We start from the raw sequence: 17133 nt of genomic DNA, 5'->3' as shown, positions 1-17133 counted from the left end.
AAGGATAGACATGAAACGACTCTTAATTCAATCAAATAAATAACATAAAACAAGGAAGCACTCTTAATACTTGACTAAAGTTTTACAAATCTGAGAAAGATACATTAATTAATGCATTTGAACGTTAGACTTTGAATTTTAATGTCAATTCCACTATTGTATACATTACACAGTTAGTTTAAATACATCCAAAGTAACTAATAATTTACAGAAAAGAGAGTAATCCCTTACTTTACCTTTTCACAGGAAAAGTAATTAAATTACAGTAACTAACTACTTAGTGACTAGTTACACCCAACACTGGCTGAGTGTATCTGTGATGTGGCACCTGATTATGAATGACATGTAAATACTGTATATGAGCTGGTGTTCACCACCCTAATGGTTGAAAGGTCAGGATACACGAGTAGTTAAAACTCAAAATGTTTACACTGTTTTGATTCCAGCTTCAGGTCAATACTTATTTTTTATAATATGACATACATAAAACCACAACTTGCCAATGTTGCCATATGCATTTGAAAACCTACATTGTGTGTACTGTCGATTGTAACAATTTAAAGCCCTTGTGTATACACTTACCATAAAAATGTGAAGAATAAACGCCTGCATTATATTTACAAAAGCTCTTTAGATCACAGTTTATGTTTATAGGGGGAAGGGCGTTCATGTTTTTTAATGGATGGCACAGAAATTGATGCAGGGTCCAGATGTCATCCTGCCTCCCACGAGACCCTCCTGTTGCTATAATCTCTATGTGCAGACACAAAGACTTCACACAGCTATTTGCATTTTAATCTGTTCAGGAGAGGGGGAGTATCTTCATTTAATCAATGATTCCATGAAAGTGCACAGATCTCTGACGTTTCACTGGCCCCTTTCTTCAGCGCGTGTCAGGTGAGCAGCAACCTGTAATTCAAGTACTGGAGACAGAAGGCAAAACAAACCATTTATTGTTTTCCAAAAGTAGATAAAAGAAGAACTGAATATGTTTCCTCTGTCAAATTTCCTCATGACCCTTGTTAATAAAAGAAGGTCAAAGGATTCACAATTATCTCTCAACCTAAGCAATTACATAACTAGGAAAGAAAGTTGTAGAACATCACCTGTCATTGTGTACACTGCGAACAAATTAGATTGAAAGAGCCTTCGTCAGGTGGGGTGTGTTATGTGTAGCGTTTGCATGGATGGGTCTAGATATTCCAAACGCAGCCTGCCTAGACAGCACTTTTGCGCCTCGTTGTTTATCCATTAAGGGTCTATAATGCGCAAACGTGCTGTCTACGTAGTCAGATTACTAGTGTTCGAGACACAGCCATCGCGTGTAGGGGGAGGAACAGTAGAGCGCAGCAGCAGTACGCAGTACTACGCAGAGGTGAAAGCTCAGCGTGACAGTATGTGTGCGATCTCTCCTGTATGAGTGAACATGGGACATAAATGGACAATCAAGATAATTTACAGTAATAATATCGAGCGCGTCGGATTATCGTGTAACCCTTCCTGTGATATTTCCAGAACCGCCTGATAACTCGGCGACCCTCCGACGAGCAGCGCGAACTGACTGATGTGAATCTTTGTTATGCAGACAGAAGAAAACAGAAAAAGGAGCCATGATTTCTACCAGACACGCTAGCGTCAGGCGCTCAAGATAACTTGTGGATTTTCTCTCTCGTCAAGTGGTTGTTTTATCCGCATCATTTCGGACGAAACGAGTCGTGGTTTCACCACTCGTAACTGGACTATTGGCTGAAATAACCGTGTGAGTTCAGCGTTGCGCGTTTGGTGTTGAACCGCTAAGATCGCTGCTAGCATTAGCCGCTGCTGCTACTGCATCAGAAGGCTTGTCTCAAACATATTGCCATGAGTTATAAAATAACAAATAAACTTTCTTTCTGGGATTATTAGTTTCATAGTGTAGATAGTGTTAGTTGGTAGATCAAAGTGAGAATTCTTTGCGTTGACAGTTTGGCAGTAGCATGCTAACAATGCATTAGCTAGCCTTATAGCTTTGCATACATGATTTCCCCATGACATAGAGACATATTTTGGGACGTATTCTGATTAATGTTATTTTTAGTTTTGAATTATCATTTTTATGACGTTCGTGACACATTTGAGCGTGTGTGAAGAAATGTAAACATCCGATTTGTTTACCATGTAACTTAACACCATTGTAGTGTTAATATCAAACGTACTAGCGTTTACAGTATAAGGCTAAGGGTGACGTTTTACAGACTTCTCAAGACCTTTGAACCACGCAAGGTTGTTTTTATAAACCGTTGTTCCTGGATTGGGAGTGAGAAATCATATTAATGGGGTTGTCTGCTGATTTGGCCTAACCCCGTTCAAAGATAAAGCTGACACGAGTGTTATAGACCCCCAGAGCTCTGGAGGAAACCGGGTCCATTTTTGGCATTAGACAGTTGTCCCATATCCTTTGCTGTCACCCTGGCTCTCACGTGAGCAGTCATGGGCACTCAGGGCAGCCCTGTGAAGAGCTATGACTACCTGCTCAAGTTCCTCCTAGTGGGAGACAGTGATGTGGGGAAAGGAGAGATTCTGGACAGCCTTCAAGACGGATCTGCCGAGTCTCCATATGCTTACAGCAGCGGTGAGTTCGCCAACACTTCTCGCACACATTCATTCACACAGAGAACTGGAGTAACAGATCCGTTGATTAAAGCCAGAATGATTACATACACATTACATATCAAAGGCCATTACTAACACAGGGTGGCCGAGGGGTCCTCATAAAGTCTCAAACGTCTTAAAGTTTGACTAATATAATGACTTTAAAAGTCTTAGAAATTTCTACTGGTCTTAAATAATTTTGTCACATCTTTTAGTCTGAACATACCAAACGACTGTTTAAAGTTCATGAAAAGACCTACATTTTCCTCCCCGCGATGTCATCAGAGATAACAGAGGTCGCAGAATAAAGGTTGAAGGACAGCTAGTTTATGTCATTCTGAATGGTTTTAATGCATGTTTAATAAAAATGCCTTGAACGACGAGTTCTCGTGGTGGTTAAAACCGGTGTTATGGTTCAACTGGTTACCGTGTTAACTTGTGACCAAGTTCCGGTTTCAGGTAGTCCGTGCAGATGTGAGCCCTTGATTAACAATTTACCTGGCAATTTTATCAATATTATAATTTTTTTGGACTCTCAGATTCCTGAGTTTTAAACGGTTGTATCTCAGCCAGATGTTGTCCTATTATAACAACTCGCACATTAATAGAAACCTTATTTATTCAGCTTTCAGATTATGTAAAAATCTCAATTTCGTAAAATTGACCCGTAAAACAGGTTTTGTTGTCCAGGGTCTCATATGTATTTGATTTAGAATGTGTATGTCCAACATAGGTTTGGTCTTGAATTTCATATAAAGGGGCATTAAAATGGTATTAAAAAGTCCAGGGGTGTTCTTTATATTACCATATTTGATATTGAGTCTGTATGTGGGTCCTTATTATTTCTTTAACATGTTTATAAAGCAAACATATTTATAAACGGGTATAAAATATAAAGAATGTACAAGATTGTTACAAACACAGAGCCTCTGGGTTTTGTATTATTAAAACACAGAGGTTGCCCTAAATAAGGGGTTCCCAAACTTTTCAGCCCGCGACCCCCAAAATAACAGTGCCAGGGACTCGAGACCCCCACTATCCTCGGAGGTGGCTAATCTATACAAACATTGCGCGCAACTGTGCACATGCATTAATTAGGTCTCTTTTCATACCTGAGGACAATGGCCTTTCTGTCTGCGGGGCTTCCCTCCGCTGGCCTCCTTGATTTGTCTTTGGTCGATATTGACCAACGTTTCATTTTGACAAATACAAATATCCTAAACTTTAAGCCTGAAAAATAATCTGTTTAAAGAAGTGCTGTAAATTGACTTGATGGACCTAACCTGATGCGGTTGATAATGTGATGTAATCACTTTAGGGGTCACGATTGAGGGGGAGCAAATTCCAAAGGTTGATGGCTTTTTATTTGCATGGTTTTATTTTTAACTTTACTACTATTGTTATGTTTTGTTACACTTATTGATTAAATACACTATTCTTAATTAAAAAAAAATCTGAAAATCATTTTAGATTAGATTCAACTTTATTGTCATTACACATATACAAGTACAGTGTAACGAAATGTAGTTTAGGTCAGGATATAGTGCAGGAGTGCAGGATATACAGTGTTAAAAAATACAGAATACAATATTAGGGAAATACTATACAAATGTTCTATAACAATATGACAGTCGGTATGTACTATGGACAATATATACAGAAGGATATATACTGTGAACATTAATGTACAGGTGGATATGAACAGATAACAATTTAGACTATACAATAGTGCAAGTGACTTAAGTGTGCATTAATTACAGACATTAGCTATTAAAGTTACATTAGCTATTAACATTAGCTATTTGCGACCCCACCCTCGAGGCCTTACGACCCCCCTTACGCCCGACCCCTACTTTGCGAACCCCTGCCCTAAAGGATATCAAACACATGCAAGGAAATATGGCTATAGGTGCCTTTACTTTATGAAAATAACATGTAAGCGTGAAATCTCCAAGCAGACTGATAAAGCAGGTTTACGTACTAGTTCTTTTGATTTGATTTATTTCTCAGCCTTCCCTTTCATGAGACAATCCATGCTCACTCATTAGGCTGAATAGACCCCCACTAGTCATGCCTTTCATACCCAAATGAGTCTCATGTGCAGGAAAATAGGAACTGTGTGTCTCTCCTCAATCCCTCTTTATACATATGGGCTGCTGTTTTTTTGTTGGTTGACTGTATTGGGGAACAGTGTGTATTTAATGGGTGTGAGAGATTTCACAGTGATGCCTCTGGTCTGATCTGTTCTGGGGGAGCTTGCTAGTCGGGCTTCAAAAGAGCGCAATCACTAAAAATCAACACAGATGGCTACACAAACTGTCCGTAGATTCAGCCCTAATCAGACTTATGGTGATTTGAGCTGCAGTTGTCTGTATCCCCAAGAAGCGGTCCGTCATTTCATCTCATAACCTTGTGGTTGACGCTTTGGGCTGGAAACCAAAAGGTCATTGGTTTAATCCCCATAATGGGCAATCCATGAACTATCAGCATGATTTTGCCCTTGAGCAAGGCACTTGACCTCAGGTTGCACCAGGAGGACTGTCCTTGAATGGTAGTTTGCTTTTGATAAACATTGCTTAATTCACATATATGAGATTTAAGTGCAAGAGTATTGTAGTGCATGCAAACCGAAGTAATTTCACTTCTCACAGTCTTGAGTCTATAAAAAGTCATTGTGTTTTTGGTGTTTTCTCTCATTAATTTGTTTTTTCCGCTTGCTAAGAGGACATGATCTTCTTTATTTTAGGGTATTCTTGCTTTATAGAACGCGAGTCCTTCTTGTCACATAATTTTTCTTTAAATAGAAAACTGGTGTATTTACTGGTGTTTTCTGATGCCTGGACTCTGTCATCAGGGGTTTAGTAAAATATAAACAGTTCAATATAGTTTGTTATAAATACATGATCTGAGAATTTATATTTTTGTCTAAAGACTTAGTCGAGTGATTGTGAATATTGATGTGTGCTTATTGTCCAGTGTAAACGCACACGTATCGCACACAAACAATGTTAGATCTCAGGTAAACCAGCTCTGCTACCTAGCTTTAGGCAAGCATCTTTTATTACTTTCATGAGCTCAAACTTTTTAATGGCACTCTCAGACCCACCCTCGCCCACTCTTCTCAGACCCACCCTCGCCCGCTCTTCAGTGTAACTGCCTTCATTGCAATTCAGTGCTTTTAAATATGTAGCACAACAGTGAGATGCAGCCTTTGTATGTTTGACAGAGGAGATACGTTACATTGAAAGCCAGGGCCACCTACTTTGCAAAAAACCAGCCGTGCTGCATTCTCCAGTTGTAAGCATCTTTGTTTCTGCCCTGTGTTGATAGCAGGCCGTTTAAATTGAATTAAACATGCCCGAACATGTCACTGTCCACTTGAACCCTCTCAGGTGTCCTTAGTCCTGCTGTATCTGTGACTTACAGGCTTCTTCTCTAAAGTAGCCGCTTCGGGCTGTCTTCGCTCAGCGGGCTCAGAAGGTTTGGCCGGTGGCCCAGAGCTGGAACTTGAGATGATAATTACACTGTACTGCCCTTGTCAGGCTACATCACTAAACCATCTGCCCATACAATTATCCAAAAGTGAGAAGAAGGTGGGGTTCCAGAGGAAGGAAGTTGGCCCAATGTTGTGTTCTCCTGATTCTGAGCAAAGCTTTTGCAGGATGTGCAAGGGAGGAGATCAGCCCCAGTAGTTCCTTTTAAGTGCAAACCATTTCCCTGTTGTTAAATTCTCCTGTAGATGTTTAATAATGGAGGATGAGTGAAGTATTAAAACCAGCAGCCGCTCACCTGTCAGGAGGGAGCTTGTCCAGCAGCGATAACGTTCTTCTGACATACTATCTCAAAGCATCAAAGCTTTACCAAGGATTCAAAAAATATGTCTGCCTCTTCCCTATTTTCATTTCCATTCCTTTTCTGATTTTGGAAGATGGCTGTAAACAGACATATGGGTGTGAGTTTGTTTTGGTCTATTATCATCACTTTGTGTATTTCCTTTGCAGAATTGATTTTATTGCATCTAAGATTGGTCCAAACTGCTCTTGTTATGAGAAACAGTTTCTGGCTGCTCCAGGCAAGAGTCGAGTCCACGTTCATATGTCCGCATAACAGATAATCTGATTATTCAAGTGTGCACAGAGATGATCCTGTGTGACAAGCGCTCTTGGCATGGAAATATTACAGTCCGAGTCGTATATGAAAAGAGACACAGTGAGCTTTTGTTACAGACAGAGCTTTCTTTTAAATTGCAAATCAAGTTTAAATGCTGATTAGTTGTGAAGTCACAAAAATGTATGTGTATTGGCATAAATGCATTTCATGATGGCCTTACTGTCAACAAGCTTGTGGGAGGAAACATTATTTTGTTAACCCATGCATCCTGTAACTATGAATTTTAAATGGCTTTTTAGATTAGCAGTAATTTCTTCATTTTATGAGAGAAAAACAGAGATAATGGCTTTACGGGAAGCATCCTGATCACATTTCAGTTTTGATAGTAGTGGTGCTCCACTTGATCAGTCGCAGATCACGATCGGCCTATAATCACTTTGGGAAGTTTGATCGGGGGTCTCCATAATGGGGGATCCAGAAAAGCTGATCGGATGACACTGAATGTGAGCATTCATAATCAAGACGTTCATCTCGACTTTATTTTCTTCTAATGAAAAAAGAACTTGCCTTGAATTAAATTAGATAACTCAAAAAGTGCATTAAATAGAGTCACGCTAAGATGGCCACAACTTTGATTTTTAGTTCTTGTGAAGTTCACTAGAAGCTGTAAGGATACTTTTCAAATATATACTGTGTTATTATTCGGTCATATACTGTTTCCGGGTCCAAACGCTCAATTAGATGCGACAGGCAGATGACAAAAAATGCTAATATACGTTTATGGCGTGCTGTAAAACTATCGGACAACCACGATCCTAACCTTTATATTCATATGAAATCCCACATGGCAGGTCAATGATTCATTTTTCATAATTTATTCAAATATCGATGTCCGAGATTCCGTAAGCCTGGAGACTGTAGAGTATACTGTTAGTTAATAAATGCTCCTCTTAAATATGTGATATGAGTAATCCGTGCTCATTAACAGATGTTTAGACTGTAGCCCCGCTCGAAATAAATAGATGCTTGGACCCGGAAAAGGTATTCCTTACGGAGCACTTAACAACTGAATACCGCCATCCATTGTTTGGGCCACAGCTGCCCTTAACTAACAGCATTGGTGAAAAAAATTATTTATGTTTCTGTGAGAGCTGGGCGATATATATCGCAATTCATGCTTATTACAATGCATCCGGAAAGTATTCACAGCACTTAACTTTTTCCACATTTTGTTATGTTACAGCCTTATTCCAAAATGGATTAAAATCATTATGTTCCTCAAAATTCTACAAACAATACCCCATAATGACAACGTGAAAGAAGTTTGTTTATTATAAAGAAAAAAGCACATACAAGCTTGTCACACCTATTTTGGGGCAGTTTCTTGCATTCCCCTTTGCAGGACCCCTCAAGCTCCATCAGGTTGGACTGGGAGTGTCGGTGCACAGCCATTATCAGATCTCTCCAGAGATGTTCAAGTCTGGGCTGGGCCACTCAAGGACATTCACAGAGTTGTCCTGTAGCCACTCCTTTGTTAGCTGTGTGCTTAGGGTCATTGTCCTGTTAGAATATGAACCTTCTCCCCAATCTGAGGTCCAGAGCGCTCTGGAGCAGGTTTTCATCGAGGGTGTCTTAGTACATTGCTGCATTCATCTTTCCTTTGATCCTGACTAGTCTCCCAGTTCCTGCCGCTTAAAAACATCCTACAGCATGATACTGCCACCGCTTCACAGTAGGGATGGTTTTGGCCAGGTCATGAGCGATGCCTAGTTTCCTCCAGACATGACGCTTGCTATTCAGACCAAAGAGTTAAATTTTTATTTCATCAGACTAGAGAAACTTGCTTCTCACGGTCGGAGAGTCATTCAGGTGCCTTTTGGCAAACTCCAGGCTAACTGTCATGTGCCGTTTACTGAGTGGCGGCTACCATTTTATTACATGTTGTTCCTTTATTACAAGTGTGGGTAAACTCCTAACAATGCGTCATTTGTTACAAATTGGGAACATCATATATCATTTATTATATAAATATATTATATATAATCTTTAATGTTCTCTGTCTCTCCATCGGCAGGAATCGACTACAAGACCACCACAATCCTGTTGGATGGGCGGAGAGTGAAACTGGAGCTTTGGTAAGTGGAAGCACAGACATGCTGTTTATGGTCCTCTGTTAATGCAGAAGTGCACAGGGTTGGAGCATTATCTCCTTAAGAGCTCACAATGCTGTGACATGACTCGTTTTTGTCTTCCGAGATGCTATGATGCATCACTCGCTGAGAGCAACTGTGTGTCAAAGTCTCCGGAGTTCAGAGTGACGCGTCAGTGCCTTACAGTAGACATACATTCCTCAGACAACAGCCTCTCCTTTCTATTGCAATGAAAATGAAAAACTCTGAGGCAAACGGGACATGATTGCAAACCAATAAATCTGCGCCGTGTTCATCAGCCGTGTGGATATGAGTGTTGGACTATTTCCCTGTCAGCCGATTAGATGAGATAGGAAAATCTAAGGTGCAATAAAAAGGAGATGCAGGAACAGAACTAGAAGCTTTATATATAGAAAAGACATCATATCTAGAAGTCCTACATAACCAGAAGTTCAATTACTGAAATTGCGGCGAAATCTTAATGCCATCGTTTACAGAAAAACCTGTTAAACATCCATAAAAGCATTTATCTGCTTTCCCCGAGAGAAAGAAAAGTTTCTTAATCAGGATGGTGCTGCTGTTTTGTTCGCCAGCAGAATTGCACAATCAGAAGACAAACAACAAGCTTATTAGTGTTAACACAGAGTGCGGTAAGTGCCTGAGGAATACTTCTTAGAACCCTTGAGGAAATTCTCATGGACTGCAGTAATGTTCTGGGTATATAGCGGAAAGCTTTATGGTAATGTTCTACTTGCAGCATATTCCTCCGTAGGGGTGTGCGATATGAAGATATTAGATCGCGAACGATGAAAATGACTGCACGATCCACTTTTTCGGGAAAATCGTTAAATCGTCCTATATAGAGCTGTTCTATAGAATTCGTCAACATACTTGCGATAGATTGCGCCATGTTAACAAGCTCGTATACGTTGCTTGTGAATTCAGTAAGATTAAGTGACGCGGTCAGTGAAGATGGAGGGAAAAACGGAGGACTTGGTCCCTAAAAAAAGTTCTCCATCAGTAATAATGAAATGCTTTGGGTTTTCCCCAACTGACACGGCCCAAACAACAGTTATTTGCAAATGTGGCAATGATAAGATTCGAGCGTCGTAAGGCAACACAACACACCTTTTTAACCACCTCAAAATAAAGGGACTGAAAGAGTATGCCGACAGTCAAATTATAAAGGGATCCAACGCGAGTAAATCAGGTACAACCAAGCATACGGAAACTAAAAGGCTTAAACAACGACTTTAGCGAAAGAACCATTTGAGAAAAAAAAACCACGTATCCGTATGACAGAATGAACAAGCGCTGGAAAGATGTCACTGACGCGGTCGCATTTTACCTGGCCAAAGACATGATTCCCATAAAGACTGTGGAAAATGAGGGCTTTAAAAAACTGCTCAAAGTCGTAGATCCACGTTACGAAATACCCAGCCAAAAATATTTATCCTCCACGTCCATTCCACAGCTTTACTCCGAGTGCCGCAACAAGATGAAAAACAAAATTCAAAATGTAAAGTTTTTTGCTAACAGCTGATTTATGGTCTTGCACTTGCATTAAATATTAACTTGATTAAAATATTCTTCATAATATAAATGGTAAAGAGTATATTTTTATATGGGGACTTAGTTTGGCTGTATTGAAGCCCCTTTAATTTGCAAAATAGTCTTAAAACCAACTTGAAGAAGAACCGCGATAAAATCGTGAATCGTGATCTATCTGGAAAAAATCGTGATTTTAATTTTTTTTCTAGATCGCCCACCCCTATTCCTCCGTATGCCCCAGTGAAATGTAGTCTCCCCTCAGGGCTTTAATCTTGTCTCACGTTGGTCCCAGGTATCAGCCCAAGGATATATCTGATGAACTCTCTGATGTGACTGTGGAAGTACAGTGGTAAACAGCATAGATTTGGTTAATCTCTTCTGCTTCTGAGAGTGGGTTCAATTCTACCACTTCAAAAAGGCGTCTGGCACTGTAAATCTTATGCTGATATTTTTGACACTTTAAGGCCCATTAGACCCAGTTTAACTGCGTGGGAAAGTTCACAGAGATAGAGTAGGCAGCTGGAAAGGTTATTTGGGTGCGGACGTGCCACAGTGGAAACTCGTTTTTCTAGGTTGTGACGCCAGCACAAGTGCCTGACTCATCTTGTTTTTCAACTCCCAACTTGGTGTAGTGACCAAAACAAATGCACGGTTCGGTTTCAAACATTGTGTTTCCAATTGCGTGTGTAGACAACGTAGCTGAAACGTCATAAATGACAGATGTGTTTTGTAACAGAGCTATGTTGACGGATTGCATGCTCTGTGATGTTGTCCTGACTTGTCTTTGTTTGCTTTTAGGGACACATCAGGACAAGGCAGGTTCTGCACCATTTTCAGATCGTACTCCAGGGGGGCGCAGGTAAAGTGGCTTTAGCATGTTTAATGTCACTGTTTGTCCTCGTTCAAAGAGAGGAAGTTTAACTAAGTGCTCTAGACTGAAATATTCATTAACAGAAACATGAAGCTTAAACAGTTCGCAAGGATGTACATTGTCCGTAAAACAAACAGTAGATTTCACAACTACAGATCTACATTACTAATTTCTTGCTAGAAATGCAATCAAAAGGAACTGAAAGTCAAAATTTTACTTCAATTTATAAAAAAAACTTTGATTCAACAGTAAACCGGCGTTTTCCCAAAAAGTCCAGAAACGCCGGTTTACTCCATAGGATTATAATGTAAAACAGACACTAGCAGCTTCAAAAAAAGAAGTCAAGTGTGAACACTGCCTAAAGGGGTCGCACAACGGATGCTGAATGGCTGAGCCACGCAGTGTCACGTCTAAGACATCTATGCCATTAATGTGGTAGAATTGAGAGGTTTTCTGTATTTATGCGCTGTTTTTCTGTTATTCCCAAATAGATAAATTCATCTTGCAGTTTATGGTGTAGTCTGTGGGAACATTAAAGATGATTTCAGTCAAAGAACATCTAATGTAATGTTAAATTAAGCATGGCGTGTGTGTCGCTGCAGGACTCAGAACAGTGTCTGTGTGTGTGTACACTCATAGAAAACAATATGTTCATTTTTACAAACAATAGCACTACGGTGCGTGGCTCACCGGTCCTGCGTCCTGTGTGCGACCCCCTTTAGTGTTGTTAAGTTTATTTTTTTATTTTGGAGTGTTGAAAAACATGGCCTTTTGCCTGCGTTAACCTTCCTCTTCACTGCATGAGCAGGATACTGGGTAACAATACTTGTTTGCTTTTGCTCTGCAGGGGATCCTGTTAGTGTATGACATCACAAACCGCTGGTCGTTTGATGGGATAGACCGCTGGATCAGGGAGATTGACGAGGTAAGCCTCTCGTTCTGGTAACCCAGAAGTGACATCACAAGTGAACCCACAAATCCTGTAGAAGAGGTTAAGACTGATCGATTCTTTCACCAAAGAACCTTCGAGTTAGTACAGGCCATGGATCTGTAGAGACCCCATCAGACATATATAGTAGATCAACAGATATGCCAATGAGTACAGACTTCTAACACAACACACAGTGACTCCTCGCATCCTTCCCTTCTACCTCTTCTGTTACTAGCTGTGCTTGATCTTAAGACAGGATGTCCTCAGTCTGGCTTCTCATAGGCTACTCTATAACTGTTCATTCCTTTCCTCTTGGTTTGTCGAGTATATTTGTTTGTGTAGTGTACTGCTGTGCTGTGTATTGTATTTTTAAGTAGGCGTATATGAAAATATCCATAGAACAATGTCAATCTTAAATTTTGATCTCACTAATCCCTTTTGCTTCTGTCTGTTTCTCCTCAGCACGCACCCGGTGTGCCCCGTATTCTTGTGGGTAACCGACTGCACCTGGCGTTCAAACGGCAGGTGCCCACGGAACAGGCACGGGCGTATGCAGAAAAGAATGGCATGACGTTTTTCGAAGTGAGTCCGCTCTGCAACTTCAACGTCATTGAGTCGTTTACGGAACTCTCGCGCATCGTGCTGATGAGACACGGCATGGAGAAGTTCTGGAGACCAAACAGAGGCAAGTTTCTCGTGCATGCGTGTGCTTATTATATGGGATAAACATGCCGTTCAATAGCAGTGCTAGTTCCGTTTTTGCCAGTTCCCAAATTCACCAACTGTCATTTTCTTCTTTTAATAGTTAGTTATAGCCTACTTTGCATAATAAATAATTATGCAAATTGTGCTTTTATTAAACTATGTATTATGTATGAGGGGGAACTTCGTTTTATTAGAATTGACATGAAAGATAAGTCTTTTGACTAAATGTGGTAAATAAGACTTGAGGTGCTCTGTTGACTTGCTTTTGACTTGAGAGTAAATTGGAATAGAAAATATTACTTCAAACATATCCCTTGATGTTATATCAGCCATGTTCTTGAGATATAATTTTAGCAGGGATCTAGACTAACATTTGACAGAGGTGGCACAGGTGCTGCCAAGTTATGGTTAAGTTGGTGGCACCAGCCCTTAATTTGGTAGCACCAGAGTCATGGCATGAGGTAAGAAAAAGAATCCCTAAAACTGCATTCAAATGTGTTTAATACATGAATATATCAACAGATATCTTTATATACTGCTGCCCCTTTAAGAGCTAGCACACTATACTATAACACACATGCGTTTTGTTTCCCAACTGTTTGTTCATTTTTACTCTTCACAAACCTACGGGTGACATCACGGACACTGCATCCATATTTTATAAAGTCTATGGGTAATACCTGTAAAATGTACCACCACAACACAATAACTTACAAAAACATAAAACATAAACCATAAAAATAACCTGCAGTACAATTTAATATTATTTAAATTAATCTCAGTACATATATATCATATATTTATTGATCAGTTTGGAACCTGCAGTTGAAATAGTCGCAAAATGCTACCATTTGGTCGCAGTATAGAGCCCTGTTATAGGGATTGTTCAGGCAGCCACTGGCTCATACTCATATTTCATATCCTCTGCTTTAAAATCAGTATAAAGGTTTAAAAAGGCATGAAAACTTTCTTTTAGATCCCAGTCTCACATATACATTGGAAAGCTTTGGTTTTAAGCACAGCTTTGCTGCTTCTTGCGTTCTGCCGGGTACAGAAAGACTGCCATGATCTGCATAGCTTTCCATTAGTGCACGAACACCACACTGTAGGTCCATATCCAGAGCTGCGTAATTGGAGGAAGAAGGCTTTCAGTTAAGCACTTCTTTCTCTGTCTGTTTTCACCGTTATGTGGGAATTTCCCATGAGACCTTGCAGTGCCCCTGATGAGCCGTTTAGCAGAAGCAACATCCTGCAGTTCTGAGAGAGGCAAATGCTGCTGTGCTGCTGATGGAGCCTTACAAAATGGCAGCAATTTTACTCTCGCTGGATTTTTAGCTCCAGGAACACTTTAATGAAAAACGCATATCTTGAATACATACTTTGGAAAAAGGCATGAATATGTAGGGTAAATTGATCAGCATTCCTGGTGGTTTTTCATATGTTAACTCTCACATCTGGCGTGCTGTGAGTGTCTTTCGCATTTGATTCCATCAGACAGAAATTCAGGGAGCGTGTTAACATCTGCCGAGGTAACGTTGAATAATTGAACACTTTCTCATTACTTCAGTAAAGGGAATAAAATATGATCTCTGCATGTAGATGCATCAAGGCAGCTACCGCCCAATCCATATAGCTCGTGCCTTTTATTTATGGCAGGATGGGAACGGATTAACCTTGAGGTTGCTCTGATAGTAGTCTTTTAACGTGAGCATGTGTCTCTTTGTGTTTTTACAGTATTCAGTCTGCAGGACTTGTGTTGCCGTGCCATCGTTTCCTGCACCCCGGTGCACCTCATCGATAAGCTGCCGCTTCCTGTGGCCATCAAGAGCCACCTGAAGTCCTTCTCCATGGCAAATGGCATGAACGCAGTCATGATGCACGGCCGGTCCTACTCGCTGGCCAACGCCGCTGGAGGCAGCAAAGGGAACAGTCTTAAACGCTCCAAATCCATTCGGCCGCCTCAGAGTCCGCCTCAGAACTGCACCAGGAACAATTGTAAGATCTCCTAGCCTGGGGACATGGGGCAGGTCCATCCTCCCCTCTCTTCCTTTTATATAACACTCAGGTGCACACGGACAAACACGCAGGGACATGGGGCTGGGTCGACGACGGAGCAGAGGTGTGGCACCTTTCTGTTCAGGGGGAGCATGATGTGACGGAGTCTCATACTGCTACACTTCCTGTTGCACGACCCTCCTCACCTTGCTGCAGTACATTTAAACGGCACATTCACGTTTTATTTCTCCCTCAGACCAAAACTAAAACATTGATTTGGCCACTGAAAGCATGTTTAATAACGCACTAGCGCCCTCTGTTGGAGAACTCAAACATTTTGTTGTAACGCTTTAGTTGTTCTCTTTTTCTGTCCTCGGTGAATGCTGCACCCTGCCAATGTGTTTTGTCAAGGGTTCTGTTCTCCTCCTAATGCTGAAGAACGTAAGACGGTCACATGGTCTTGCATGGTAATAACACAATGAGAGAAATTTTTGAGGGCTGGTGCGAAATGACTTGTAGTGCTTAAGCGTGAACTTATGTATTAAAACTTGATTTGCACTGCAAATTGGTGGTCTTAAGTTGGTCAATGCTGTAGCTGGTCTTTTGCACACACGATAACTTGTAAAGAGCGACTGTGTTGTTGAATGTGGACTGTGAAAATGGGCCCACTGGGTGTTTGTTTACCCAACAGCACAAGCAACACCCGATGTCCTCGCCTGAAGCTTCTGGAAGATCTAGAATATGGTGAAATGTTTCTTGTTGGCTACCTTTCGTTTAACATCGATTGCTGAAAACTCCTCAGGGGACAGTGTTGTCAAAGAGTTATTTTCTGTTTTTCCCTGCATGTCTTATGGAACGGTCTTCACATTTGCAATATTTTAACCCTATACGGTTCGTAATTACGCCAGGGCTAATGTCTTAGCCGTACCACAGCTAACCCTCTGCCTATCCAAGACTCATTGCTGCACTATTCAGTACTTCTGCATTATATCTTGTGCAATTGCACGTATTTTTCTTCTCTTCCAAACATGCCATAATTTCAAAGTCCACGATTATCAGTGTTGTAGCATGAGTTCATTTGAACTATACAGAGTGCAAAGTGCAGTAGTTTCTGTTTATATATACTGAAACCGCATCAGAATGAAGGTAGTAAACATTCCAGGCTCCAAAATAAAGGAAATTGTGACGTCACCAGTGTTTGTATGATAAGCAGAACTTGTTTGTGGCAGAACATCACCTTGTCTATAATCTGCAGCACTTTGGTTTTTGTGAGAGTTGCTTTTTTCCGTCTCTGATGATTCGTTGTAAAATAATTGATGCTCTTCGCACAAATCCCTGGAGATTTTCCCTAATCTTTGTTCATGAGCAGAGAGCAGCTCTTTCCATCTCCTGCACCCCCTCATCTCAGGGACGAGCCCTGGCGTCCAGCAGCAGTCCTGCCCAATGAAGCCTGTATGAACCAGGCTGAGTGACAGACTGTCTGCAGGGGGCATTAAATACTCTGCTTTAAGCTATATACAACAGGCCTTCTGCTGTGACTGTAGCTTTTAGAGTTCCATGTGAAAGCGTCCATCTGTTGTGTACGCAAAAGTAAAAGGTCGAATGACGGTGCCATTTGTCTCTCAGCGACACCCCTTCTCTGATTCTCGATAAGATGTGATATCCGAAGTTTTTATTTTATTCCTTTTCGGGAATCTTCAGAATGTGTAGGTATTAGTTTCAGCTTCTCACCTGAGAGAGATGGTTGTTCCCTGTAATGCACATCATACGGTGCAAGGAAATTACGTGACCTAGCTAGAAAGTTCCATTTCAACTTTTTGTATTGTACATTTTTTTCCCTCTTTTATCTAAAGTCTTTGTTATTGATATTTTAAAGAATGTGCTAATTTTATGTGTAATGTTTAGCAGGACACTCTCATGTGTGTATGTGTGTGTGTGCGCAGAATAAAGGGAAATGTGATTGCTGAAGTAGTAGGACACAAATGTAAACACTATTTTCCTTTGGTTGAAGCTAAAAGCTGCTGAATAACTTGCGTAAGAAATTATCGTTCTTGCAACAACAAACAACAGTTTTTTAAATTATTGATTGTACAGTTCTTAGTGTATGAAAAGCAACGACTTTTTCACAATAAAATTGTTATGATTGTAAAAATGCTTTGCAGTTATTTGCGTCTAAAGCTGGTCAAAGA

General features: G+C 40.6%; 1 protein-coding gene across 1 annotated transcript; it reads left to right on the top strand.

Moving 5' to 3' along the window:
• Positions 1–1337: 1337 nt before the first annotated feature.
• On the top strand, positions 1338–17090 carry rab40c (RAB40c, member RAS oncogene family). Its single transcript, XM_056752056.1, has 6 exons — positions 1338–2611; positions 8816–8876; positions 11241–11301; positions 12161–12238; positions 12707–12929; positions 14684–17090. Exons 1-6 carry the CDS (start codon positions 2470–2472, stop codon positions 14956–14958), a joined length of 840 nt encoding a protein of 279 aa, XP_056608034.1. The 5' UTR covers positions 1338–2469; the 3' UTR covers positions 14959–17090.
• The last annotated feature ends 43 nt before the right edge of the window (positions 17091–17133 follow it).

Source organism: Triplophysa dalaica, chromosome 7 (genome assembly GCF_015846415.1).
Source record: "Triplophysa dalaica isolate WHDGS20190420 chromosome 7, ASM1584641v1, whole genome shotgun sequence".
NCBI classification, from domain to species: Eukaryota; Metazoa; Chordata; class Actinopteri; order Cypriniformes; family Nemacheilidae; genus Triplophysa; species Triplophysa dalaica.
The sequence above is the reverse complement of the archived record's forward strand: the minus strand, read 5'-3'. Positions and strand labels throughout refer to the sequence as shown.